Source organism: Podarcis tiliguerta, assembly GCF_965153285.1.
Source record: "Podarcis tiliguerta genome assembly, chromosome: 16".
NCBI classification, from domain to species: Eukaryota; Metazoa; Chordata; class Lepidosauria; order Squamata; family Lacertidae; genus Podarcis; species Podarcis tiliguerta.
Genome location: NC_139549.1, coordinates 15,269,949 through 15,296,859, shown reverse-complemented (window position 1 = coordinate 15,296,859; position 26,911 = coordinate 15,269,949). Strand labels below are relative to the sequence as shown.

General features: G+C 49.7%; 4 protein-coding genes across 6 annotated transcripts; 3 read left to right on the top strand and 1 right to left on the bottom strand.

Annotated features, from left to right (window-relative positions):
- Positions 1-1,427: 1,427 nt before the first annotated feature.
- On the top strand, positions 1,428-12,692 carry LOC310666363 (pre-mRNA-processing factor 39-like). The gene is made up of 14 exons (XM_083417063.1): positions 1,428-1,691; positions 2,674-2,984; positions 3,194-3,319; positions 3,813-3,931; positions 4,348-4,515; positions 5,965-6,160; positions 6,466-6,573; positions 7,216-7,380; positions 7,842-7,968; positions 8,647-8,915; positions 9,876-10,060; positions 10,187-10,261; positions 11,569-11,731; positions 12,093-12,692. Exons 1-14 carry the CDS (start codon positions 1,625-1,627, stop codon positions 12,153-12,155), a joined length of 2,142 nt encoding a protein of 713 aa, XP_083273189.1. The 5' UTR covers positions 1,428-1,624; the 3' UTR covers positions 12,156-12,692.
- A 575-nt stretch (positions 12,693-13,267) lies between these two features.
- On the bottom strand, positions 13,268-17,219 carry MRPL49 (mitochondrial ribosomal protein L49). The gene is made up of 4 exons (XM_083417119.1): positions 17,073-17,219; positions 15,116-15,281; positions 14,061-14,188; positions 13,268-13,445 (listed from the first exon to the last, which is right to left on the bottom strand). Exons 1-4 carry the CDS (start codon positions 17,166-17,168, stop codon positions 13,299-13,301), a joined length of 537 nt encoding a protein of 178 aa, XP_083273245.1. The 5' UTR covers positions 17,169-17,219; the 3' UTR covers positions 13,268-13,298.
- Positions 17,220-17,334: 115 nt separating this feature from the next.
- On the top strand, positions 17,335-22,172 carry FAU (FAU ubiquitin like and ribosomal protein S30 fusion). 3 transcript variants are annotated; one of them, XM_083417128.1, is made up of 5 exons: positions 17,335-17,463; positions 19,767-19,849; positions 21,054-21,198; positions 21,574-21,629; positions 22,007-22,172. In XM_083417128.1, exons 2-5 carry the CDS (start codon positions 19,775-19,777, stop codon positions 22,130-22,132), a joined length of 402 nt encoding a protein of 133 aa, XP_083273254.1. In that variant the 5' UTR covers positions 17,335-17,463; positions 19,767-19,774; the 3' UTR covers positions 22,133-22,172. The 3 variants fall into 3 exon arrangements, with proteins under 3 accessions (XP_083273254.1, XP_083273255.1, XP_083273256.1); XM_083417129.1 differs by having other exon boundaries at positions 17,375-17,463; positions 19,762-19,849; XM_083417130.1 differs by lacking the exon at positions 17,335-17,463 and adding an exon at positions 19,213-19,249.
- Positions 22,173-24,872: 2,700 nt separating this feature from the next.
- On the top strand, positions 24,873-26,520 carry ZNHIT2 (zinc finger HIT-type containing 2). The gene has a single exon (XM_083417088.1). The coding sequence runs from the start codon at positions 25,037-25,039 to the stop codon at positions 26,264-26,266; it is 1,230 nt and encodes a 409-aa protein (XP_083273214.1). The 5' UTR covers positions 24,873-25,036; the 3' UTR covers positions 26,267-26,520.
- The last annotated feature ends 391 nt before the right edge of the window (positions 26,521-26,911 follow it).

Here is a 26,911-nt window from a genome sequence, read left to right as displayed (position 1 = left end):
CATAAGGAAGCACACACAAGAGGCCAGAGCAGGGACAGAGTTTGGTCTTTCAATTTTCAGCGGCACCCTGTGCAAGGCCAAAATTCACACACACACCCTCCGCCTCTTGCCTTCCGTTCTGTGGTAGTTGTGACGTCCTGCGGCACCCCCTTTGGCTCAGCCTCCATTGTGGGGAAACCGGTCGCACTGCTGTAAATCTGCCTCTGGCTAGAGTTATTTATGCTCTGGTAATGTGAAAATAAGAAATGGGAGGGAGGGCAAATTTTGACCTCAAGGCGCCATATTACCAAAGTGCACCCATGCCAGTTAACTGGGGTTATTTGGCCAATTATAAATTGGAGGATGTTTTTGGTAAGACAAGGCTTGCATTTATCTTTGCTTAGATGCCGAGAGGCAGAAAATGCCCCAGCAATGACCTGCTGCAGTCTTCATACTGCGTTGGGCATAGAAAACTAGATCTGTTGGGTTTCTGTCTGTCTGGTTTAAAAGTCCAAAATTGGCTGTGGGCAGGAAGTGGCTACTGTGGGGCAGTATCACGAAATACCCAGAAGATGGCAGTGTCAGGTAAGACAGAGTTGAGGAGCACTAGAGATTGAGCCATTTTTTTCTAAAAACAAAAACCAGTACAGTATATGACAATTTTGTACGAAAATAGCATTCAAAGCTGTGTAGAGACGTAAAAAACAAACCATCCACAAGTAAAAGCAGCAGGAACAATAACAATTCAATTATCAGAAAAATGAAGATCGGGGCAAAACACAATTAAACAATTTTTTTAAAAATACTAGTGATACTGATGAAACTGAGGAGGGGAAGTTTTTCTGCTTTTTTAAAAAATACACTTTCCTTTCAACTAACTATCCAATATCAAGGATAATTTACCGCTACCTGCGAGAGAGATGGAACAGCTACGTGCAAGAGAGAGAGGAAAAACTTACAAAACTTGTCTTAGCTGTACGACAGTAAAGAATAACCTTGGCATGGGCCAATCAAAAAATGCAGGCAAGGTTTGGGTTCGTTCAACAGTGTGTGAGTGCACAACGCCACTGAAATACGAAGTTAAAAGGGGCCAGATAATTTTGGAGAGCAGCGCCGGTTTTTAGCCCTTCGTCTCCAGACGATGTTGCTCAAGACACCAGCTGATGAAACACTGCAATTAAATAACCACAAGCAGCAACCACTTTTCGCGCAAAACGAAGCTGCAGTTCTGTATCTTTTCTCTCGTGCTCCATCTGCAGCTCTCCGTTCCATCGGGCGGAGCGGGAGGAAGAGAGGGCGGAAATAGCGCCCGAAGTAAACCCGCAGATCAGACCACCTATGCTAGTCTACCACTACAAATCTATGGGAGAAGCGCTTGCGGTCCTTCCTCCGCTTTCCCCCTCTATGGTTAGCCCTTGGAACCGCCTCCTCCTCCTCCTCCTCTCCTCTCTGAACTGCTTTCTCTATGGTTGCCCTCGCTCTCCTTTCAAGGCTCCTCAGCTATTCATAGGCCGCGCCAGGCGCCCATTTCATCCGGGTCCTTCGGCAGCGCAGACGCAGTACGGCCTATTGGCAGGAGTAGCGGCGGCGACGGGCAGAGGGGAGGCCCTAGGCAGAGACGCTCAGTTCGGCGGCCGCGGGGAGGATGGCGGCGGAAGGACCCGAGGCTCCCGCCAGTCCCGGCGGGGAAGGGCTCCCGGGGGCCGAGGCTGGTGAGAAGAGGCTGGAGGGGGGCGGGTCGGAGAGGTGCCCGTTGGTCACGCCTGCGTTGGTCACGGCCGGGAGTGGGGGGGGGGGGAACGGGGCTCCAAAGCGTGGACGGAGAGGGGGTCGAGACTACGTACTAGACCCCCAAACCCAACACGCGCACAAAATCCTTTGTCCCCAAGTGCCTCTCTACCCCAGCGCTCAGTTTCCAACGGGGGACACTCGGGTTTCCCCCTGGGAAGTTCACTATGCACGACATGGCGTGTGCTGCCCCTCGCAGGTACACTGCCTCTGTCCATGGAGGCTTCGTTCGTGGCTGACATGCGAGAGTGAACCTGGCAGCCACCGCACGTGGGCATAGAGAGATACATGAGATCCTTTTAGGGGAGGAATGTAATAATGGAGCCCAATTTGCTTTCTATAAGATGTCCTGCTGCCATCTGCCAAGTCAGACTTTTGGTCTGTCTGCCCTAGAATTGTCCGCTACTAGCAGGCAGTGGCTCTTGAATGTTTTGGGGGAAGTTTCTCCTGGCCCACCTACCCAGCGACCTTCTTTATCTTCAGGACTGAGACTGGGGCGCCCTGCTCTGGATTCTCCCCTGAACAGAAAAGCTTTTCCCTGTCTCTTGGTTAGAGGCGACTTACCACAGGCAAAATTGTTCATTTTCAAGCCTGAGTGAAGAAAAGGCCAAAAGGGAACTGTTGGAGTGGCTATTGGAGAATGCATTTTCCATTCATATATGCATTTGTTGGAAATATTTGGCAGGGAGAGAGAATTAATGTGCACAGCAGAGAGAGCAAAGTGCTGCTTGCAGAATCAAGGCAGGAGGTTTGTTGCTTAGCCAGGAAATGCCAGGGTGGTTGGGGCATTCCTTGCCCTTCCCATGGCCCATCTTCAGAACAGCACAGTTAGGCTTTGTTAAGCGAGGGGCAACAGAACTAGGTTTCAGAGAGAACTGGAAGAATTCTCATTACCTTTTGTTGTAGGTCCTGACCAAGATGTGCTTCCTAAGCCAGCGAGTAACGGGGCCCCAAACCCAGATGAGGCAACGCCAGCGCAAGAGTGCAACGGGGTCAGTGTAGAATCCACTGCTCTGGCCCTGCGACCTGAGCCTGCCAAGGAGGAAGCCCCTCAGCCCTCTGCTCCCGACGTGGTCATGCACATGGCAATCAACCCCCCCATGGAGGAGCTCTCCATCACATATCCGCTGGAGTTTGAGCGGTACTGGAGAGCGGCACAAGAGAACCCTCTAGACTTCACTGCATGGACTGAGCTGCTGCAGTATGTAGAGCAAGAGGTAAGCTGAGGGGTCCACCTGCAAGCTTGGATTGAATTGTGTGGTTAACTGTTGAAGCGCAAGTTAATTGTCCCTAATTGGAGTGAGGCTTACCCGATGAAAGATAACAGCTTTAATAAGGCAGGTGCCTCCTTTTCCTTCACATTTACAGTACTCTGCTGTGTTTTGTGTGCCTAGCTTCACCTCTTTCCTCTTTCCCACTTGGGCAGAATCACATCTATGCAGCCCGCAAAGCCTTTGACAGCTTCTTCCTGCGGTACCCTTATTGCTACGGCTACTGGAAGAAATACGCAGACATGGAGCGGCGCTTTGACTTCATCAAGGAGACCGAGGAGGTGAGGAGGGGATTCCGCACCTCTGCCCCCCCTCTGGTCCTTTTGTGTGTGTGTGTCCCTGGGACGCACCCAGTTCAGACCACCGCTAGCCAGACATAGGGGAGCCGCACGCTCCTTAAAGGTGCTGCAGAGTAGGCAGGCTCCAGGTATCTCCTGCAAGAGAGCCAAGCCACCTCACACAACAGGATAAGGCAAAAAGCCTGCGTGTCTGGTGTCTTCTTAGCTTCAATTGGGGTAGGTGGGGTGAGTTAAGCTTTGCATTCACTCTCTCCAGAAGGACAAAAGCTCCTACCTCAATGATGTTCCTGGTTTTGTCAGCCCCTAGTGCTTCAGAGGAAAGGAGGGAATCCAAGCTCTTAAGGGTGAAGGATTGGGGGCAAGGGGTTGATGGGGAGGAGGGAATAAAAACTCTTCCTGGCCTCTTCTCCCCCAGTTCTCTACAAATGAATAAGTATTTACAAATCATTTCTCTGCTACTGTTGTTGCTCCTCAGGTGTTCCAGCGAGGCCTGCAGTCCATTCCCCTCAGCATGGACCTGTGGATCCATTACATCTCCTTTCTGCAGTCCAGCTTGGATATGAACCTTCCAGATTCAGCTCAGAAAATCTGCGGGTAGGTCGTGTCAGCGGGAGGAAGGGACTTCCTATTGTAACCCAGTGTGTGAAAGAGAGAGAGAGAAGTGGTAATTTGGAAGCCTGATTCTCCCTACAAGACTCAGGATGCTGAGTGCCATGGCCCCTTTTGTGCAATATTGAGAAATACATAGCAAGCAGGTCTCCAAATCTTACTGGCCAGACAAATTGTGTCCTTGCCTCCTTACCGTGTGTGTATGCTGAGTTCCAGGAGCACCTCCAGGGCCAGCATAACTGAACAGGCAAGGTACTCATGATATTCTGTTAGCTGGAAAAGTAGAATATGGGTGGGGGTGGAATGGGGTTTCCTAGAGGACGACTCTGCAATATTCTGTCATGGCTCCTATTTGCAAAAACTGATCACATCTCCCTGTGCCTGTGCTCTGGTCCTCGCAGCACCTTTGAGTCGGCAGTGGCGGCCGCAGGGGTAGATTTCCGTTCGGACAAACTTTGGGAGATGTACGTGGAGTGGCAGAGGGAGCAAGGGGACCTGAAGGCCATCACCGCCATCTATGACCGAGTGCTGGCCACCCCCACCCAGCTGTACAGCCACCACTGGGAAAAGTAAGTCTTGCGGGGGGCTACCGGGGGGGGGGGGGGCTTCCACACTTTGTTCAAGAGCTGCAGTGTGAGCGTCAGAGCTTCAGGCTCCCAAGTGAGGTGTTGGTTTGTGTGAGAAGGAAAGTGGCTAAACATGCCCACGGGAGGCAGGGGCAGCTGCAGCACTTGAGGATGGGGAGTCCTGGATGTAGCGATGCACCCAGCCCACCTGCATAACACCCCAAGGAGAGAAATTCCAAAGAAGGAACCCTGTCCATGTTTTGCTATTGATACAGTCATCCTTGATTTGTACTTTTGTCCTTCTTCTTTTCAATTTGCTGAGAGTAGCAGACATGGTTCTCTCTGCCCACTTTTATCCTCAGAACAACCCTATGAGGTAGGCTAGGCCGTGGGAGAGAGCAACTGGCTCCAAGTCACCCTGTGAGGCTTTTGAGGAATTTGAATCAGGTTTTCACCGCTCTTGGTACCAGCCCTCTCTACTGCACCAAGTGGGCGCTTCACAGTTTGCACAACTCAACCTGTCCGTCAAGATGGATGTGTTTCAAACTTTTATCAGCATTTGAAGTCATGGAATCGGAAAGCACCTTAGGAATTTCGATGCAACATGGCACTTTCATTCTCTGTCTTCACAGTAGCCCTGTGAGGTAGGCTGTGTTGTGCCGCGAAATGATTTCTCAGTGGCCACACCCATTCAGCTTCATTGGCTGAGTGTGTCTTCCACGTGCACAGCTGGCACTGCCAAAATATACCCATAATACAGATTAGGGAATGGGGTGGAGGGCGAGAGGCCACCCAGACACTTCCTGCCTCCCAGGTCCCATCTCCTGAGAGAGCTCATGTAACCGAGGTGGGGGGAATAAGGAAGTCCCTCAGCCAGGAACGCCTGAGAGAATGATCTGCAGGCTCTGCTTTTTCCTGAGCAAAGCTATGAAGGTGCTGGCTTATAAAGTGGTGTTATCTGCAGTGGGTGCACCCAAAATTCAGTTAAAGGTTGTGAAAAGACTTGCAGACGTGACTGTCCTTTAGAGACTAGATATTTGTGGATGTGATTGGATATCTGATATTTTGTAAGGGAAGTTTCCTGCTGTGCTGTAAATATTGAAAATGTAATTCACGTGATGGGCTTAGATATGTTGCTCTGTTTCCCTTCCCCACTCTTCCCCCTTCCAACGCTGCCTTAGGGGTCTAATCCTTCTGACTTCCCTTAACAGTCTTGTGGTAAAGGTTTTACTGAGATAACATCTATGGCATCATCAACTTAATGTCTTGAATCAGTGCTTAGTATTATTAGCTGCTGTGGGGCACCATTCTGTTGTTGGCACAGTACCAGACCACTGTCCCCTCCCCAGTTCTCTGCAGCATCCAAACTCCCCCTTTGCTCCAGAGTGGGCGCCTTGCCTGCTCCACCTTTATCTCAAAGAACAGGGTTGTCTTTCTCTTCCCTTAACGCAGGTTCAAGGAGCACGTGACCAGCCATCCCCCCAGAGAGATTCTCTCCACGGAGGAGCTGCTGTGGCTGCAGTCGAAGATGGCCTCCGAGACAGTGGCCAAGGCCACCGAAATGGAGGCCGAGGAGGCTCCGCCTGGAGAGGACGTCCCACTGAAGACAGAAGCCAAGCAGGAGATGGTGGAAGGGAGCCAAGTGCTGGTGGGTACCAGTGTGGCTGGCTGTTCTGCTTTCTCTGGTACTTGGGGGGCGGGGCTTCCTGGGCTCTGCACACTGATTACACTGTTCCACAATGAAAGAGAAAGAGTGGGTAGAAAGAGAGCTTCCATCCTTAGAGGCAGTATACCATTTAAGTGTCTGGTGATGGGAACAAAATGGCTGCTGTGGTTCACGTCTCGCGGCTTGTTCGTGAGCTTCCCATGTGCATTTAGGCTCTCTTAAGGCTCTTTCTTGAATGCTTCCATGCCTTGCGCGACCAGTGGCTGAGCTGTGCTCTTGGATTTCAGGGACCTCTGGACCAGGACAGGATCCGGGAGCTTGTGATTTCTATTCGCCAGCATATCTACACCCAGAATGAGAGCGAAGTCAGCAAGCGCTGGAATTTTGAAGAAGGGGTTTGTATAGCTGAACCACTGTTTTCTATTTAGGGTTTTAACTTTTTCTAAGAACCTGGCTAGCAGCTGTCAGTCTCGCTGCTGTGGTTTTGTGGGAGAAGCAGCTCTGCTCAGTTCTTCCCTGCTTCTAAAAAACAAGCCACTTGGCCTCTTGCCTTTAAGGCTACGGAATGAGCCTGAGAAGCTTCAAAAGCCAGGCCTGCCTGTGTTGCCTCCTTGGGCCTTTCTCCTGTTGGCTTGGGGTTCACTTGCTTGACAGCCAGACACTGTGAGGCTCCTCCCCCTGCCTTGTGAGGTTTATGCTTGGAAAAGTTGTCCAGGGCTCATGCAAAGCCAAAAGGGGTGACAGATGGCAGAGTGCTTCTGTAGGCCTGAATTGCCAAATAGGCTGCATATGGCAGAGCTGGGGGATGGATCCTGTGCCCTGCCAGTGTGACATAGAGCTTTTACTTTGAGGCTGAAGTGCTGATGTGCACCGATGCCAGTGCTCTCCATTCTTGCCTGTCTTGGGTCAGCCAGAAAAAGTGTGCGAGGTCCCCCTTTCTCTGGACCTCAGCCCCAGCAGGATTGGGGAATTTATCTCCCTGCTTTCCTTTTGCCTCTCCCGTTGAGCTCCTTCCCCCTCCCCTCCTTTTGTTTTAGATCAAGAGGCCCTACTTCCACGTAAAGCCTCTGGAGAGAGCCCAGCTGCGGAACTGGCGGGACTACCTGGACTTTGAGATTGCCAGCGGCTCGCACGAGCGCACCATCGTGCTCTTTGAGCGCTGCGTCATTGCCTGCGCCCTGTACGAGGAGTTCTGGATCAAGGTGTGTGTTGGCAAGATGTGCTTCCTCCCCTGAATGCCCCCGGACTGCCCCATGCAGAGGAGGGGAGCGGCTCCTCCTCTGCCCTTCAGGCAGTCCCAGAGGCTGTGGTTTAAACTCCTCCCTTTATGAACAGCCTCTTGTTTCGTTAGGCCTCCTCCTCCAGAAAGTGCATATTGTCTCGCTGTGGGTGTCCCCATGGTGGGCTCTAGTTAGATCGTTAAAATATTGGTGTCTGCCCAAATTACAGAATGGTCCCCACACAGGAGGAGGAGGCAAGCAACAGTAGCAGCTTTGCCATGATGGGGCAAAAAATTAGCACTGGCTTTTTCAGAAACACAGTGACAGAACGTGATCTCTTTGGGTTAAGCTCCTTCTGACCAGAGCTGCCATTGCAGGTGTGCATCCAAGCTGATCTTCATACCACCCTCTGCTTCTTCTGTTCCCTTTTCCCCTCCATCCAGTACACAAGGTACCTCGAGAACCACAGTGTGGCTGGGGCCAGGAACGTCTTCCAGCGAGCTTGCTGCTATCACCTCCCTCGGAAGCCCAACATCCACCTCCTCTGGGCAGCCTTTGAGGAGAAACAAGGTGAGGAGAATAAGGTGCACCACCTTGCCAGCCCCCTCAGTTTTCTAGCCCAAGGAGCTGCTCGTCCCAGGCTGCTAAAATCTTCTGTTGATCAGCCGTAAGCTGCCTACGCCAGGGGTTGCCTTTCAGGGTTCACAGAATTCTTCACCAGCCAAACATTTCTACTGAACTTGAAAAGATTGAAATATTAATTTTTTGTCAATGTCCAGATGGTGTGCCATGAAAGAGACATTGTAAGTGTAAACATTTCCACTTGCACAACAGGACTCCTCCCACACATGTGCCCCTCAAAATCTGCTCTAGGCAGTTGGGGGAACCCCTGGAACAGAAGGAAGGGGTATGGGGAGAAGTCCTGTTGCACAAGCGGAAATCTTTGTGCTGGTGGGACACTGCTTTGGATGCAACCCATTGTAGGTTATTTGTTGAGATTCCCAGAGGCAGCTGACATAGGCAGGGGTGGGGGGTGAATGGCACATAGTTCGCTCCCTTCAGCTCCAGGGGAACTGGGCCAAGAGGGACCAGGGCAGATCTCCCAATGGCCAGGAGGATGCCTGCTCGTTGTCCTTGCTGAAGTTGTCACGGATTCTTGGAGGATAATAATTTGAACTCGGCTCTTCTAAGCTCTTAGCACAGCAAATGCAAATGTTTTCTCTCTGCCCCCCACCCCATCCCATGCAGGAGAGGTGGAGGAAGCCCGGCGCATCTTGAAGTCTTTTGAGGACTGTGTGCCTGGGCTGGCCATGGTGCGCTTGCGGCGGGTGAGCCTGGAGCGCCGACTGGGGAACATGGAAGCGGCGGAGGCCCTCCTGATGGAAGCCATCCGGGAGAACGAGGGGATGCCTGTCTCTTCCTTCTATTCTGTCAAACTAGCCCGGCAGGTTCTGAAAGTGCAGAAGAACCTGATCAAAGCCCGGAAGATACTCTTGGAGGCACTGGAGAAGGATCCGGTAAGAAATACTGGGAGTTTGCTAAGGGGGAGTAGGGAGATGGGGACCTTGAAGGTCGGCATCCAAAAGTCAGGGACCGGTATAGTTTTCAACTTCTCTGATGCCACTTTGCACAGCATTTCAGAGATTTGAGATAGATTTGAGTGTGGCTTTCTAGAAGTCTGGTTGTCAGTGTTGCGCATGGTCATGTGTGCGCACCCTCCTTGGGGGTCCCTGGCACCTCCTAGAGCCACCAAGAGAAGTGTGGTGGGGCTTATTACCGCATGTCTGCCATTGCTGTATGTGTAAACAGCTGCCTCTTCCTGCAATTATTCCTCTTTGAGGTGGGAAGTGCAGATCAGCCCTGAATGTATCTCATCTTTCTTGAAAATGTTAAAAGTTTCAGCCCACTCAGTCATGCACAAAGTTCTGGAGCTTCATAGCTTCCTCCTTGCATCATTCAAGTGTGAAATAAAGCAATCCCTTTGAACAGCAGTGAACTGCTTGCATCCTACAGGAGGCATTACTTGGAAACGCAGCTCAATAAAGGCATTTCTTAAGGAAGCTGGTGAGAGTTTGGTTAGATAGCTAGCTCTAAAATGCTCTGTTCTCAAGAGCGGATACCAAGGGGAAAACGTGGTGTTTCTAATTGCAGGTCTCTTCTGGATTCTATCCAGAAGAGTCAGTCCCTTAGTTGACATTAATTCAAGGTCAAAGCAAAGCTCAGTTCTGCTTGCCTTTGCCCATCCTGGCTGTCTTAAAAGAGCAATAAAAGAGCATTTTCTACAGGATCCCAAATTTTTCCCTTGGGACCACCTAGGTAGACTTAATGCTGGCCAATTTTTGCCAACCCTTTATTTTGAGCTGCAGGTTTTCCTTTGCGCTGAACACAAAGACAGAGATGGTCTGGATTCTTTCCTTCCAAGCATTGTCCCCAGCTTTTCTGAGTGATGTTTTCTGCTGCATTTTCCTTTGATGCAGGACAATGCCAAGCTCTACGCCAATCTGTTAGAAATGGAGTTCAGTGCTGACGTCCGGCAAAATGAGGGCAACACCATGAGTAGCTTCGACCGAGCCCTGACCAGCGGTCTCCCTCTGGAGACCAAGATTATATTCTCCCAGCGGAGGGTGGAGTTTCTTGAGGACTTTGGGTCCAGCATCAACAGGTAACAAAGAGAGGAGTACAGTGAAAGGGGGCCAGACTTGCAGGCTTTTGTCTGTCCAGTTCATGACAGCCATGTGCCAACAGCTTTTTTCTCTCCCAATATTTCTTCTCCTTTTTGCATTGGCAGCTTACTGACATCGTACGATGAGCATCAGAAACTCCTGAACCAGCAAGTGATGAGGAAGAGGCTCCTGGAGAATGGGTGAGGAACTCCTTGGCCACTGAGGTCCTTGGCCTTTGTTTGGCCTCTGTTGTCTGTTTAGGAGGAGGAGGTGACCAACACAGTCTTCCTCACTGAGGCTGTGGACCTCTGTGCGTGTACTTAGGGGGACTTTTGTTGAAATCGGTACAATGTACTTCGTACGATGGATTAAGTTTGGGCTGCATGTCTACTGTGAAAGCTAGTCTGGCACAGGACCCTGCTTCCAATCTCACCTCTGCCTTGAACTCACAAGATGACCTAAGGCCAACCAGTTCTCTGCCTCGGTTCCCTCACTTGCAGTATGCGGATAACAGTACTGGTCTCTCCTAGAGCTCTGTTGTGCCGATAATTCATATAATTTAAATGGTTCAGAAGTACTGTGTTTTCCCTACATGACACTTTCCCTCACTCAGGGGTTCAGGGTTTATTTCCTTTTTAAAATGGTTAACTTTAAAAAACAACAACCTGACCCAGTCATGCAAAAAACCCTGCAGTGTTGAAGGAGATCAGGGTGGAGATTGTGCACCTTATCTTATTTGTGTTTTTGTCACAGGCCCACCCCACTTAGCTTTATTTGCCAATTCTGTTCCCTCAAACTTCCTTCTTGCTCTTCTGCAAAATAAAAACCCAGGCTTTATAGAAGCTCACCATTGTGTGAGCTTTGTACTGTCCGTGAGAGCCAGTGTGGTGTAGTGGTTAAGAGTGGTAGTCTCGTAATCTGGGGAACCGGGTTCGCGTCTCCGCTCCTCCACATGCAGCTGCTGGGTGACCTTGGGCCAGTCACACTTCTCCGAAGTCTCTCAGCCCCACTCACCTCACAGAGTGTTTGTTGTGGGGGAGGAAGGGAAAGGAGAATGTTAGCCGCTTTGAGACTCCTTAAAGGGAGTGAAAGGCAGGATATCAAATCCAAACTCTTCTTCTTCTTAACTGTTCAAGGTTTCTTCCCACTGCTTTAAGGCACGCCAAGGTTTTCTATAGACTTGGGCCCCTCCCTCATAACGAGTGGATTTAGTGATGTTTCCTGGCTGAGACATCTCTCTGTGCACCTTCTTTACAGTCTTAAAAGCCATTGGTTATTTCTCTCCCCCCCCCCTTAAGATCTTAGGGGGAGGGTGTCTGTGGCATCATAGACATTAGTGTTATGTTGCTGTGACCCAGCATGAGGTCCTGAAATACCAGCTGAACACCAGTCCCCTAATGCACGTATTACATTCCTGACTGCCACTGCTAAGCCAGGCCTCTAGGGCAGCCAGAGATGCCCACTCCCTTCCAGGATGCTGACTGCCCTTTTTAAAACTTCCATGCAGTGCTGAGGAGGCCGATGAAAAAAGGATGAGACTTGAGGATGCTGCTGCAGCTGCAGGAGGCGGCAGCCTTGCAGTTGCAACAACAGGCATCACCCCTTTGATGGCAGCAGATGTGAGCAACAGCAGCACAACAGGAGCTTATAACTATAACACTTGGTACCAGGTGAGTTGCAAGAGACTTCTAGAATGAGTTTATAGACATAGCAGAGGTGGCTGAAACAGACTCTTGGGACCAGTTCCTAGTTAGCTTGACAGGTAATACACACATTACTGAGGTAGCTTTTTGATTTGAGCCAGCTAGGTGGTTTGCACAACCCAGTTGAACAGAGTTAATTTGGGCCAGTTTGAGTTAATTTTAGGCCTGTTGAGCCAAGCATTCTGTGTGAACAAGCCTTCCATGGAACTTTTTGCTGTTGGGGCGGAAGGAAGGCTGTCCACAAAATAAATAATGTAATTTATTTAAAGCCGCTTGGCGAAATTGAAATAAATTTATTTGCTTCATTTTTTATCTACTCTGTTTGCAGAACTATAGTGGCTACGGGTACCAGAACACATGGAACTACAATCAGTATTACCAACAGACCTGAAACTGATTGGCCCAAGATGCCCACAGCATCTGTGAGACTGAGTGGCAGCTGCAGCTTCTTGGCCCACAGATAGAAGCAACATGAAGTCCAGGCATGACCTGTAGCTGCTGCTGCTGCCTCCTCCTCTCTGAGCAGCTGTAGAGAAACTTAACTGTCTCCATCTGAAAAACTGATTCTCCCTCCCCACAAAAGCTTTGTATGTACTGAGCTGCCCCACCACCTATTACGAGCCACAATTTTCGTGTTTCCACGATTCAGGGGAATATGTTGACACTTCTTAGATGTGGAGGATCTGAAATCACATATTCCATGCAGAGCTGTTGTTGTTTACCACACAAGGGAGGTTGCCACAGTCCTCCTTGGAGACCCTTTGGGTGATGGAGTGACCAAGGACTACGTCTTGTCTGCCGCAGGATTCTCTTAGCAGGCTTTACGAGGCAGAATTGGTGTCTGTTAAAATGAGTCCTTTTTTTGTAAACTTTTTCTCCTGTACATTTCATGTGTTGTTAACTGTACATAAACAGGAATTCATTACCATGTCTTTACCATCCTCCATTTTCCTGCGAGAGGGGAGTCCTCAGGGGGTTATTCTAGTATGGGTGGGCATAGTGCTTAGCCAAATTTGTGGCTTTTCTTTTATTTCTACTTGTAATACAAGTTCTGCTCGCCCGGTTACTTTATTTAACAGTGTAGGAACAGGCAATGATTGCCGCAGTCTTCTCATTCAAACTCAACTCTGCAACTAGATGGGCTAGAACTGTTTATTCAACAACCCCCCTTGGAACAGGAATCGTGTACAAAGGATCATTTGCTCTGGAAGAAGACTAAGTTTGACAATTGGTTCTAAAACCTACTTGCTCACCTTAGAAGAATAAAGCCAGGCAGAACAATCCAGCAAAATCAGGTTCTTTAGCAAAAGTGCTCTTCCCTAACAAGGAACTCTATGGCAGGCATCTAGAAGTTCCACTTGGCCGAAAGTAGAAAATGTTTAGGCTATGCTGATTGTTTCCTGCAGTACAAATGCAAACCTCTAGGCCTAAATAATCCCCCCCCCCCCGCTCATTATTCCCACCCTGATCAACATTATTAGAAAAGTGGACCTTACAAGAAGGTAAAAAACTAGTGAGAATATCTCTCATTTATTTAAAAGCCTTTGTCCAACAGCCACTTTTTTAATTCCTGCTCAAAAAATCCCTTGACGCGAATCATGCAGGAAACTTCATTCACTTGGGTGACTGCTGTCCGCCCAGACAGCTGTGTGATGAATTCCTTCACTTCATTTTCAAGGGCCTGGGGGGGGAATGAAAAAAAGGTCAGAAAGTAGCATGATTAACCCACCTCAATTTCCTAATCACTGGCTAAGAACAGTACAGCCACCACTGTTGTAGTTGTTAAATAATCCTCAACTCTATGCTACCAATAATATCACAGCCACTTGCTCCAGATTAACCTGGAACTATCCATAGATAGGGACGCGGGTGGCGCTGTGGGTTAAACCACAGAGCCTAGGATCTGCTGATCAGAAGGTCGGCAGTTTGAATCCCCGCGATGGGGTGAGCTCCCGTTGCTCGGTCCCTGCTCCTGCCAACCTGGCAGTTCGAAAGCACGTCAAAGTGCAAGTAGATAAATAGGTACCACTCCAGCGGGAAGGTAAATGGTGTTTCTGTGCGCTGCTCTGGTTCACCAGAAGCGGCCGAGTGCTGCTGGCCACATGACCCAGAAGCTGTACGCCAGCTCTCTCAGCCAATAAAGCGAGATGAGCGCCGCAACCCCAAGAGTCGGCCATAACTGGACCTAACGGTCAGGGGTCCCTTTACCTTTTTATCCATAGATAATCCACTTATTTTGTCATCCTAGTATAAGAAAAACCAACGGGGTGCAGTATGCAATGTGAATAACACCTACCCAAATATCGCCTTCAATCTTTCTGATTACCGTCATCTTCCTGCACCCTCTGAAGGTAGTATCTGTGTAAACTGGGATATTGTGCATTCGCGACCTCCTTACAAAATAAGGAAGGTCAGGAGGTGGGTCTAGTGTAGGAGAAAGCAAAATGTGTGGATCTACAGATGGTCACATTTCTGTAACTAAATCAAAGCACAAAGCTGGGTATACTTGCCCCCCCTTCCTCCTCCAACCCTCCACTAATTTTATGAACATTCCTAATTTGTGTAATTAATTAAAGCCACAAAACATCTTGAGGTTCTAGCAAGAGAATAAGGGAAAGGGGTGATGTGAATCAGAAGCAGGTAGAAGTACTGACTTAAAAGGTTTATACCTTGTGCAATAAATGATCTGTCACGTACAGGCACCTACTACTGCCAGACTTGCTTATCTCCAGTGACAGAATGATGTGATGTGCTTTCTGCTGCCTTCTGTATCTAGTTCAAACTTTACTTCCTAGGGTGCCGAAAGGATACTACATGTACAAACTCTTTCAGGGACCCCTTCCCTTCAAAAGCTAAGGGTGGGCAACTGCATCTCGCTATCTCCCTCACCTATCACAGGTCAGGTTTGGCAGGTGGATGCAGCTGTATATGAAGTCAGTCCATCTTGTTCACTACTGTCTACACTGAGTTGCTCTCCGGGATTTCAGTAAGAACTCTCCCAGGCCTACCTGGAGATACCACCGGGAATTGAACCTTGAACCATCTGCAGTTAAAGAAGATGCTCTACCAGTGAGCTATGACCCTTTCTCTGATATCAAGATGACTTTTGACCACACGGTTCTTGCTGAGACCTTTGCAAACCAGACCAAACAGCCTGATCTGTGGTGCCTGCAAACCCTCGTTCAGCTTAGCCAGGTCTTCACCAACCCCACACATGATGCCATAAATGATGCCAGGGACAGGGCAGTTGGACCTGGTTGGGCCAAAATGGTCTCGTGAGTCTAATTGGGCCCTTACCTAAGACTCTGAACTATTTAGAGCAATCAAATTACCCCTTCCCCTGTATTTTACCTTGAGGTGGGCTCCATCCAGAAGGGGTGGGATAACTGTCGTGTTTTGGGGGTACTGGTACTCGAGAGGGAGGTATAAGTCTCTCCACAAACCTATATTCGTTAGTAGATTCAATAATCCCTGGATATTTCTGTTCTGTAGAGCTGGTTTCTGCTGAAGTTTGCCTCTGAAACAGAAAAACGTTAGTCAACTTACAAGAATTTTGCTTGGGAATATCGTTACTATTTTTCTGCTATAATAATGGCAGAGAGAAATTTGTCAGAGAGAAATCACTTCAGCTACAGAGAAGGAGAATCATATGCTAACAGGGGGAACTAAAACTAAATGCTCCTAAAACATTTTTTATAAGTCTTATTGAACCATTTTGACCAGACAGAATAGGCACAATGTTTGAAGGAGATCTTGCAAGGCCACCTAATTCAACCCCCTGCTTGATGGGGAAATCCAGAGCTAGAACATCACTCAACAGCTTGCCCTAAAAAATGGCTTCCTAGCCTCTGTTTGAAGACCTTCAGCAAGGAAGCACCCACCCTGTAGGGGAAATGCAGAAGACCATTGTAATTTTGAGGAGTTAGATGACATGTCTCCTTCCCTTTTACATCCCCAGTTTAAGGTTTGCTGATTCATGATAGTATAATTTGTTTTTCACACACCTGTGTCAGGAGTTTCCTGGGTCCCCTGTGTTCTAAGTGCTGATTGGCTAGTGGGGAGGATACCCAGTTGCAGTGAATTGAGTTGGAGACTCTCAGCTGCTCCACATTAGTCACACCCGGTGTCCCGGGCTGGTCATGAGTGATGCCTGCTAACCAGGTGCAATCAATCAAATCAAAGTTGGCTAAAAAAGGTGTAGGCTGAAGGGGCTCAGTGAGCTTCTTCACAGATTGAGGTACGAGATGCTGTGAGTGTGTCGGCCGGGGTCTCTCTTGCTGCTCTACCTGGAGTTCTGGGCAGCTGAAGGGGAGATTGTGTGTGACTCCTGTCTGGTATGCTATAATTTGTGTCTTGTATGCCTGCTGCTATCTGTTAACCGTATGCAAATAAAGCATTGCTTATTCTTCATCCACTGGCGTGCTTATTGGCTCCAGATCCAGAAAGAACCCTGCCCTTGGCTGAACAAAACCTGACCCTCCTCTAGGCAATACCGGTAGTTTACATTGCTACAGCCACTCACTGCAGATGGAGACTGGAAAAACAAGGTTAATTTTGGAACAGTCAATTAGAAGCTGGTTTGGGAGAATCAGCCCAGCACACTCCAAATTTACATGATGTAGGGCCATGCATGGATTCTGTCTGGGGGCAAGTACTGCTAGTGTTTGCTATTTCTCTCCATCACTATATACATTTGAAGCATATTATTTTAAAAACTTCCAATGGTTCCACAGTCACTCTGCTAAATGCAACTGACCTGAGTTCAAATACTTATTCAATCACAAAATTCAACTTGAGCCACTCTGCCTAACAAGCACCCCAGAAGAATAAAAAATGAGGCAAGGAAGAGATAGGAAGATGCCCACGTCTACCATCCTGACCTCCTTGTAGAGTAAACAAATAAGGATAATAGCCTATGAAGTATTGGCCAGGAGCCTACACCCCACCAGATGTTGCTGGCTTACAATTCCCATTAGTCCATTCTAATAGCCAAGCTATTTGGGACTGAGGAGAGCAGGGCTCCCACTGCGAAGACCCTACTCAGTACCCCAGATGATGTCAAATAAAATAAAAACCACTACCCTCACCCTCACCGCTCATTTTTTACACAATACAGAACAAACACGGATTTGCAAAGCCCGAAAATGCCCTTTTCTTTTGTAGAGGAAGCTCTACCCGCTGTATTTCTGTCCGTGCCCTGAAGCAGCGGCGGCGGCGGCGGCGCCCGTCTCGCAACCCAATCCCTAGCCGCTTCCTTCCATGGCCCCCCGCCCCCTCCCTCCCTCAAGTTGTGCTCGAGTCCCCTTACCGTGTGAGCCGCCGCCAAGAGTCGCTGCCGCCATCCTCCCAGCAACGGCTCCTTCCGCAGCCCAACTCTGGCCAAGGCGAAAGCCAAAGTCGCCATCCTGAGAGGAGGAGGAGAAGCGCGGATTGATGGCGTCAACGCGACTCTACCATAGAGAGGGCACGGCGCCACCATAGAGACAAAATGACGGTGCCAGCCCGGCCGCGCGAGAACACCAAGCCGAACCAACCATAGAGACGCCAACGCCCATACCGACCCCCCACCCGACCCCACTGCGCCTGCGCCTTGGTAGTCCCGCCCCATTTCCTGCCTCTTTCCTTTTCCCTCGTCTGCGTGCGCGGAGCGGCGGCGACTCTTCGGCTCTCCCGGCTCCATCTTGGATCGGCGACTGAGGGTGAGACGGGAAGGGAGGGTAATCAAAAGGAAAATGGTGGGGGTGGGGTCCTCCGGACTCCTGGGTCCCCTTGAGACGGCCCTCAATTCCAGGCCTCCTATTTGGAGAGGGGGGAATTGGGGAAGGACAGGGAGTGGAGCCGGCATGCGGCCTACTCGGAAGTAGACTCCATGAAGTGAATGAGCGCGGCTGACTTCTGGCCCTTGGCCCAATGGGCCTACTCGGAGCAGGACTGGCCCTGGCTGCACGCGGCTCGCAGGGCCCCGTGAAGCACGTGGAGATGGAGCGGGACGCTTGTTCCAGCGTAGCCTCGGCTTCCGCGGGGGCCGTAGAGAAACACCCCGTGGCAGTCCGTACGGAAAACGCGGCCAGCAACGCTCTTCTCACGCTAAGACTGAGAGGCGACCGGCTGCGCAGGCAGGCAAAGGCCATGGGGCCAATTTTAAAAGTCTGAGGAGCAAACGAAGCTGGGGGTGGGGTTGCCTTGTTGCCATTCTTGTATCACCCCCTATGTGTGAATTCTGCTTCCTAAAGAAGGGGCATGACAGGTCACCGAGGCAAAAACGGAGTGAGGGAATGGAAGCGAGGAGAGAAGGTTGCTTGAATGGCACATCCTTTGCCTGAAGTAAAAAGTAGGGACTAGGAATGATCCAGATGAGTTTTGCCGGAGGCTTTAAGGAGATAAGGAAGGTTGCTGTACAGAGGCATCGCAGGAGACCTTTATTTATGCAGTGACCAGATTTTGCTGTTGCCTCATAATCAACGTTCCCTGGGCATTATATTTATTTATATTCTGCCTCTCCCCCCTGACAGGGGACTCAAGGCATCTTACAGACAAAATAGAAACAACTAAAACATAGGCAGTGCATAACCGGTTGTAATCCCTCTTCTCGTGGAGGTAGAGTGGGGTTGGGGTACGTGTAAGTGAGGTTAAGGACATAACAATTGAGCGTGGGTAATTAAATACAGTACTTGGGGTTTTTTGTATTATTATTTTTGTAAGGGAGTGATAAGAGCCAGGACTCCTGAGTGCTTTTTATGTGACTGGGGGAACACACTGTCTAAATGAACTCCTGGCTATTCCTGGAGAATGCAGTGGAGGAATGGGATTAAGAGTCTGAACTTCCTGGGTCCTGTTTTAAGATAGAAAGATAAATGGAGGGGTAGCAGGGTGTGGGGAAGAGATGGAAGCGCTTAATAAGGTAGAAAGCAGATAGGAATTGTAGGGAGAAGGGTGGGTGGGGAGTAGGTCAGGATGCTGGTATTCATATTGTTAAGCCTGGTTGCTAATGTGTGGGAAGGAATACAAGAGAGATGATTTCAGAACTGTAGTATTTGGTCACATCCCCGCTATACATTTAAAGCACATTTATGCCACGTTAACAGACATGGCTCCCCACAAATAAACATGGGAACGGTAGAATTACAGTTCCTGTTAATATACTGCAGTTCCCAGGACTTTAGAGGGGGAGGCATGGCTGTTAACGTGGCAATGCTGTGCCTTGTGTGTGTATGGTGTGTTTGTGTGTGTGTGTGTGAGAGAGAGAGAGAGAGACCAGGATTCTCTGAAAGAGAATTAGGGACGGCTACCTTCTCACTTTGCAATGGGTAGGTCAAGACATCTCTGTTTCTGTGTGTGGAGCTGTTTGTGGCCCAGCAGATGGCACTGTGTGTTGTTCAAATGGGGGGCGGCGATAACCTTTGAGAGGAACTGTGTTCAGGTTGGCATTTCCTAGTGGACTCTGTTCCCTGCACCATGTTTGGAAGGATACACACAGACAATTTTGTGAGTCCCTGAAACAAAGAATTTAGGGGCCTTCCAGCAGTAGCCTGATGGAAGCTAAGTTGTTGCCAGGATGAGCACCAATAGCAGGCTGAATGGAGAGGCTTGTGAGCCACATCTCACGTTCTGAGTTTGTTCTTGAACAGCAGCATTACCTCCACAGAATGGAGAGAGAGTTTCCTAGTCTAAAAGATAGGTGGGGAAATGCCAGTGGTACTAGCTTAAGAAGGAAGAAGAGCCTGCTGGATCCGGCCAATAACTCATCTGGTCCAGCACCCTGTTCTTTCTGTGGCCCACCAGATAATGAGCAAGCAGGATTTGAGCACAAGAGCCGTCTCCTCTTCTGTGGTTTCCAGCAACTGGTATTCAGAAGCATTGCTGCCTCCAACTGTGGAGGGCAGAGCATAGCCGTTGTGGCTTGTGGCCATCAATAGACCTCTTTTTCATGAAATTGTCTAATCCTCAGGAGGAAATGCTATACTTTTGCGCCCTAATCTGATTGCTGTTCTCCTCAGCACAGGTGGAACCATGCAACTCTTTATTCGTGCTCAGAATCTGCACACCCTTGAGGTGTCCGGGCAGGAAACAGTAGCTCACCTTAAGGTAAGGAACAGTTAACTACTTGTCTATTTACTAAATTATTTTCCCACTTTCCCACCTATTGGTGTTCAAGGCAGCTTATAGCAATATTCAAAAAAATATGAAGAAAATCTGGCTAATTTCCTATTACTGGAGAAGAAAAGACCTCCCCCCCCCCCCTTAGCAGCCTTTGCGAAGAGTGCTGTACCTCACCAGGTTCACTGTACTTGGTTTGTTGCATAGCGATAGTGAGTGTTGCTTCTGCTATTCTCTAGTCGCTGTATTTGGAGTTGGGAAGGGATTACCCCCCCTGTATAGATTGGTCTGAGGCTCTTAACACTTGTATCTATAGTTTTGCCACCTTTCATTACAGCTTAACTTTGTTTGCAGAAGTCACTTGGAGCTTTGGCTATTTCTTAGCGGCCCAGCAGCCATCTGCTTGTGTTACCAGTTGCTGGGGGTGGTGAAGGGGATATTTTGGGTCAGGCTTTCAGGTCCCTCCAGCTCATTCGAGGCTTGGGTGGCCTTAGGACCAGGTCTGTGGTCTGAAGGCAGCAACCCTAGGCTGAGTGAGTGAGGCCTATCTGGGTCTGGTCAGTGCCTGGATGAGAGAACACCTTGAGGTCCATTGAAGACACAGATGGCACAGTGTGTAGTGGCTTCTCTTCCTTGCAGCTTGGGAAAGAGGCTGAGACAAGCAGGGCTTTATTGTTACTCTCCCCGCCCCCCATAATCAATGTTACATTTTGGTGGACATTTTAAATCATTTTGTATACTTTTAATAGTTGGTTGTAAGCTGCCTAGAGACTGTCCTTCGTTATCTAACAAATAAAAAGCATGGCCCCTGCAAACACATTCAACGGAACCTTGATACAGCTGGGAGTGTTGGTAGACATGAAGCAGAGTGATGGTGGTGCTTAACCCTTCCCCTCCCTGCTGCTTTTTTCTACTGCTATTTTTCCCTTGCTTCGTTTCAGACATGCCCTTACAAAAATTCACCAGGGCTTTCTTAGGGGAGGGTTGGGCACACACCCTGCCCCATCTCTGCTGCCTTTTCCTTGAGGGAGTGGAAAGTTCACACCCAAGGGCTACTGAGGAGTTGGCTGTCGATGGGTCCTTCCAGCTCAATTCCGTTTTCCTTGTCCGTGGCCTTTGTGTCATCCTCCCTGCTGTTGCAGTTAGAGCGGTGGGGTGTTTCGGTGACTCATCTCTCCCTTCCCCTCCCCAGGCCCACATCGAGTCCTTGGAGGGCATTGTGCCTGAGGATCAGGTGATCCTCCTTGGTGGAACCCCCCTGGAAGATGATGCGGTCATTGGGCAGTGTGGCATCAGTGACCTCACAACACTGGAGGTTGCTGCACGCATGCTGGGTGGTAAGTATGGAGCCCCCAGAACTATTTGGCGGGGGGGGGGGCAGGTACCAAAGTGATGGCAGTTGGGTTGAGGCTTGTTGGGTTGCTAGAAGGCCAGCAACTGCATTGCCGCAGGTGATCAGAAGTCAGGATTCTGCCCTGCGTAAAGAATGTGGAGAGTAAACTTTCAAACAATAGCCTAGCCAGCGGGTGGGTTTTAGCCCTCCTGTGAAGGGCTGTGCCAGCTTCTTCTCCCTGGACCCAAATATAATCTCATCAACAAAGGTCCTGGTTGACAAGATTTTCTTTACCCACACGCCTCTGGTCACTTCTGTCAGCTGTGGTGGTGCCTCCAGTGGCCTCCCTGATATCTTTTTGTGTTTCTCTCCTCTTCAGGTAAGGTCCATGGCTCCCTGGCTCGTGCTGGCAAAGTGAGAGGCCAGACCCCAAAGGTAAGTCCTGTTGTTGTTTTCTGCTGTGTGGGAGGACTCGGAGCCGCAAAGCCCCATCAGCATAAGAGTGCCTGGACTGCAGTCCAGGCAGAAATCCATGAAGTGTAGTTTACCCCGGCATGCTCTTGAGCTAGCAGCTACTGAATTTGGCCCAGTCCATAACTTAAGTGCCCAAATGTCTTCAGGCAGGATTGGGCTGGGTGGAGAGCTGTCAACTGCCCGGTTTCAGGTTGTGGTTCTGGGAGTTACGTATCAGGGGCTAGACTTTGCATAGTAGAAATTGAGGCTGCAGGGCAGGGTGAATGGCGGTGGGCTGAATTCCTTGCTGAAATTCAAGTGGATCTTTTACTGATGCCTGTTTGGTTTTGTTCTCCCAGGTTGCTAAGCAAGAGAAGAAGAAGAAGAAGACTGGCCGTGCCAAGAGGCGCATGCAATACAACCGCCGCTTTGTCAACATTGTGCCAGGCTTTGGCAAGAAGAAGGGCCCCAATGCCAACTCCTAAACAGCACCCAGTTACCTAATAAATCTGATCTTAGCTTGGACCTGGTGTTGGTGGGTGTTTTTCTTGCTTATTGGGAACAGGGGCTTTGTTTCACTTGAGCCCGAGGACTGCAGTTGATTCAGAGAAGGTGGGGCAATCAAAGTTGCAAAGTGGTGTAGGAGAACTGAAAATAATGCCAGTGTATTTCACATCTGGCAACCCATGTGCCCCTTTGGTTGCAGATAGTACATAGGTAAAGGTAAAGGGACCCATGACCATTAGGTCCAGTCATGGACTACTCTGCAGTTGTAGCGCTCATCTTGTACAGCTTCCTGGTCATGTGGCCAGCACAACTAATCCGCTTCTGGCGAACCAGAGCAGCACCCAGAAACGCCATTTACCTTCCTGCCAGAGTGGTACCTATTTATCTACTTGCACTTTGACATACTTTCGAACTGCTAGGTTGGCAGGAGCAGGGACCAAGCAACGGGAGCTCATCATCTGATTGGCAAGCCCTAGGCTCTGTGGTTTAGACCACAGCACCACCCGCGTCCCCTAGTACATGGGTAGATGAGTCTAAAAATCTCAGGACACAAATTTTCAGCCAGTGGTATTGTATTTAGTGTTAACTCTAAAAATATACTCCATTCTGACCAAACTAAGCCTCCGTTTAGCTATTTTTAAATTTTGTATATCAGGTTCAAGATTGTGGTCTACCCACTTGAAAAACATTCAAGAACCCACCCATCACAGCACAGCTGAGTGGAGAGGACTGCGAAGCAAGTAGAAAAGTGCTCAATGTCCTCTTTCCGATCACTCGGGGATTACTAAATCAGTCTTGGGAGAGGGAAGTTCCTTTTTCAGGGTCAGAGTTTTTAGAGGGAAATACTGTCACCAGCCACCTTCATAAAAATAAGAAGTAAGCATATATGCATTTAAAATGGGCAAGCTCTCCATTGCCCCTCCATGATGGCATATTTCCATGGCTAGTTTTTATATGTAGCGCATTAGCCTCTACTATTTGACAAATCACTTCCACTAGGAGCTCACAAAGCAAGAAAGTAACGGAGGGGGAGGGCCAATGGCCAACACAGTGCTCATTTAGTTTGATGTATTTTTAAGTCGGTCATTGGAGAGGGCTCACAGGATGGACTGCTTTCATACAGAAAATATTTCCAACACAAGTATCATGGAGAAGGATTCTGGCTTGTTCTTGCCATGCTTTTTTTTCCTGCCAAGGGATGTTTTACTGGAGGGGAGACAGGAACCTGGCCAAGGTCCAAAGTGGACAGCCACAGGTTGACCACTGTAGTAGCATGGTAGTGCTAAAAATGCTGCTCTTGAAGAAGAAGGGGGATGCATTACCTGCTCTACTACCTCTGCTTGATGGCATGTGTTTAGCTATTTAAGATGGGCTTGAGTCGGTGGGTTCATAAATTGCAAGGAAACGCATGTTGCCAATTAAGCTCAAGCTGGACCTGGAAATGCTGCCAGCTGCTCCTCCCTCTCCGAATTGCTCCAGTTGTCCCTGTTGCCCACCCACTGGTGTTGCCTATTTCTCTCTGTAAATTTCTACAGTGTTGATTCTTCACTACCACACTTTACCCCCCATTCCTTTGAGGTCTCTGGAAGTTACATTCTTCTGCTTCCTGCTCCATGTCTGCAGGCATAAACATTCAAGTGCAACATTAAGCTGAACTGTTGACAACAAATTAACTGGTGCACAATTATTTTTATTCTATATTGTTCAAAGAGCCAAAGGAGCTGCCACGCCCCACAAGAGCTTGCCCAGCCCCTGCTCCCAGCTCACATTTTTGGACCCTGTGAAAATTGCTCTTCGCATATTGTAACTAGCTCAGGATTTTGGCACACACCTGCACAATACCTGTTGGGTATTGGAGAAGGCAGGGAGACCAAACTGCAGGTGCAGGTTTTGTGTCCCCTGCCCCCATCCTCCCTGCAGCAGAGATCTACTACAAGGAGCAACAGTCCCATTAAGGAGGAGGAAATTGATAAGTGATCCCCTCCTTACCCTGGTTGTAAATCAGAAGGCAGTTAAGTAGATGGGGCATACTGAACGTTCTGCTTGGTGGGGCAACATGCCACTCGCGTTATGAACCAGCCTCCACCATTATACGACCCACTTAACAAATCAGGTATGCTTATATCTCAAACCAGCGTGGCTAACTTCTCGCATTTCAAAGCAGCGTAGCACAGCGCCAACTAAACGCCAACCATTCTGGATATGAGCGCTATAAATACATTAAATGGATATCACACAGCCTCTGCGCTCGGAATCACTTCTAAGCTTAAAAGCGGCACGATACACTAAATCTATTTTTAATACCGAAAATCAGGGGAAAGCGCGAACGCAGTCCCCCACTACCACAAATTATGCAGTCGAGTTTCCCGCATTTGGGGAAATCGCAGGGGTCAGCACACCCGCAGTGCAATGGATGAGCCTCACCCTGGGAAAACCACCTTCATGATCATGGTGTCTCCCCTGCCAGGTAAGTATGAGTTGAAAGCGCTCAAGCACCTCCTGGGCACTCTTTGGCTCTGCTATACAAGATATGGTGAACTCTTCAAAGTAGGTGCAATAAACCGCTCTGATAGAACAGCAATGCTTCCATATCCAATATCGGTAGATTTATGTCTCCAAGTTCCCTAAAGTCCCCGGTCTTTTCTCCGGTTTTCCTCCCACAATGCACTGTTGTGGCTGGATTTACATACGTGAGTGCGTCTGCGCGGAAACCAGTTTTCAAGGAACGCGCGCACAGCCTTCTGGGGCTCGGCGCTCTCCGGCCCGAGAATGAACGGAAACTACCGATTCGCAGTAAGGTATTAACGCGGAAACCTTTTACACAGGCTGCTGCCGGAAATTCCCGAACGCGCTCGGCGTTCCTCGGCTGCCTCTTCTCCGGCATGGATTCCGCGGGTTCGAGTCCCGCGCCAGACCTTCCCTGCGGGCACTGCCAGGCCGGGCGAGCCCCTTACACTTGCCCGCGGTGCCACCTCCGCTTCTGCTCCGTGCCTTGCTACCGGGACCACGGCTCCTGCGCCCAGGACTTCCAGAGCCGCGAGCTGGAGTTAAGCCTCCGGGGCCTTCGGGGGGACAAGGCTTCCCAGCGCCGCCTGAGAGAGGCCCTCCTCCGGCTGCAGGAGCTACGCGAACCCGGGGATGAGGACCTTTCGCTAGGCCTCAACCCCGACGTGGAGCAAGAGGAGGCGCTGTGGGAGCAGCTGAGCCCCGGCCAGAGGAAGCACTTCCAGCAGCTGCTGAGCAGTGGACAGATCTCGGGACTCCTGCCCGCCTGGGAGCCCTGGTGGCTGAGGGGCAGGAGATGCGATGGCACTGCCCTGATCCAGGAGCTCCAGGGGGACTCCGGGGATGCTCAGGAGCTGGAGCCCCACCAGCACCCGGAGGCTTCTTTGCAACAGCCACCACTTCCCACCCACACAGAAGAGGCTTCTCCCACCTGCACCCGGAGCCTTCGACAGCAAGCAGTACCCACGTTGCCATCCTCTATCCCTCCGCTGGCCTCCCTGACTCGTACTCCTACCTCACCTCTGGTCCGCTTCCAGCTGCCCAATGTTCTCTATGCCTATGCCTACGCCTTGGCGCTGTACAATGGAGAGGCAGACGAGGCAGAGATGCTCCCTGAGTTTTGCGAGACGGTCCTTGACGTTTCTGGGGCTCTAGGGGCCAAGCAGGTTTTCCATTCTACAGCCGAGGCCCTACAAGCCGCCCTCCAGGCCCTGGCAATGGGGCAATACCCGGAATGCCTGCTGGGCAATGCCAAGGTGATGGTGGCCGTGGCCCAGATTTTAATGGGGGAGTGCCAGGCCCAGCAAAAGGGGTTCAGCTTGGCTGCCCTCGCCCACATGGCCCGACTGCTGAGCAAAGGGAAGAGGCGGCTGCCTGCCCAGGACCGAGCCAGAATCTCTGGGGCCCAGAAGAAGTGTGAGTTCTTGCTCTCCTGGGTGAATGAGAATGAGGTGGCTCTGAGCCTCCTGGCCTTGGAGGTGCAGCAGGAATACCAAGCCCACCTAGACATGGTCAAGGAGGTGGGGGCTGTCAGCCAGGAACTGGAGCGGATGTGGGGGGCCAAAGTGCCTCCTCCTAAGAAGCCCCTGATAGAAGAACTGGATTGAATTCAGGAACTTTGACAGCTGTCAGATGCTCACCAGCTGGCCTGGGAGGGAGTTGGGGGGAGAGTCCTCCTGCTGAAACCAGATTAGGCTTTGGAGCAGGAAATTGAATACTCTGTAAACTGGATCACATATTGGATTAGACAAGATTAGCCCCTTTTCTGTCTCACTTCACGTTAACACCTTGAAATGGAGTGAGGCTTGGGTTTCAAGAGGCACTTGTGGGGGCTGCTTGTGTAATAAATTGGTGAACTTTCTTGCTGCTTTTGTTCCATTTTTTAATCAGTGGCCCAATCCTATGTGTGGTTAGTTGGGATAAGGACGGTCCCACTGTATCTAGTAGAGCTTACATCCTAGTAAATACATTGAGTAGCCACCCTCCAGACTGCCCTGATTGAAGAATCTTACAAAGTGTGAATGGATATTGAACTCAGCGAGCCTTACTTCTAAGAACATGCTTTAGGATTAAGGCACACCTAGCAGAAGTATTAACAGCCAACGGGTTTAGAGTTTAATAATCTGGAGTCAGCATATTAAAACACAAAGGTGTGTTCCGTGTTGTAAAATAATGAGTGAACATGTGATCTGTTGATTTGAGGGAAATTAACCGTCCGTCACTGTCATTACTGAAATTACAGCATTTTGGCA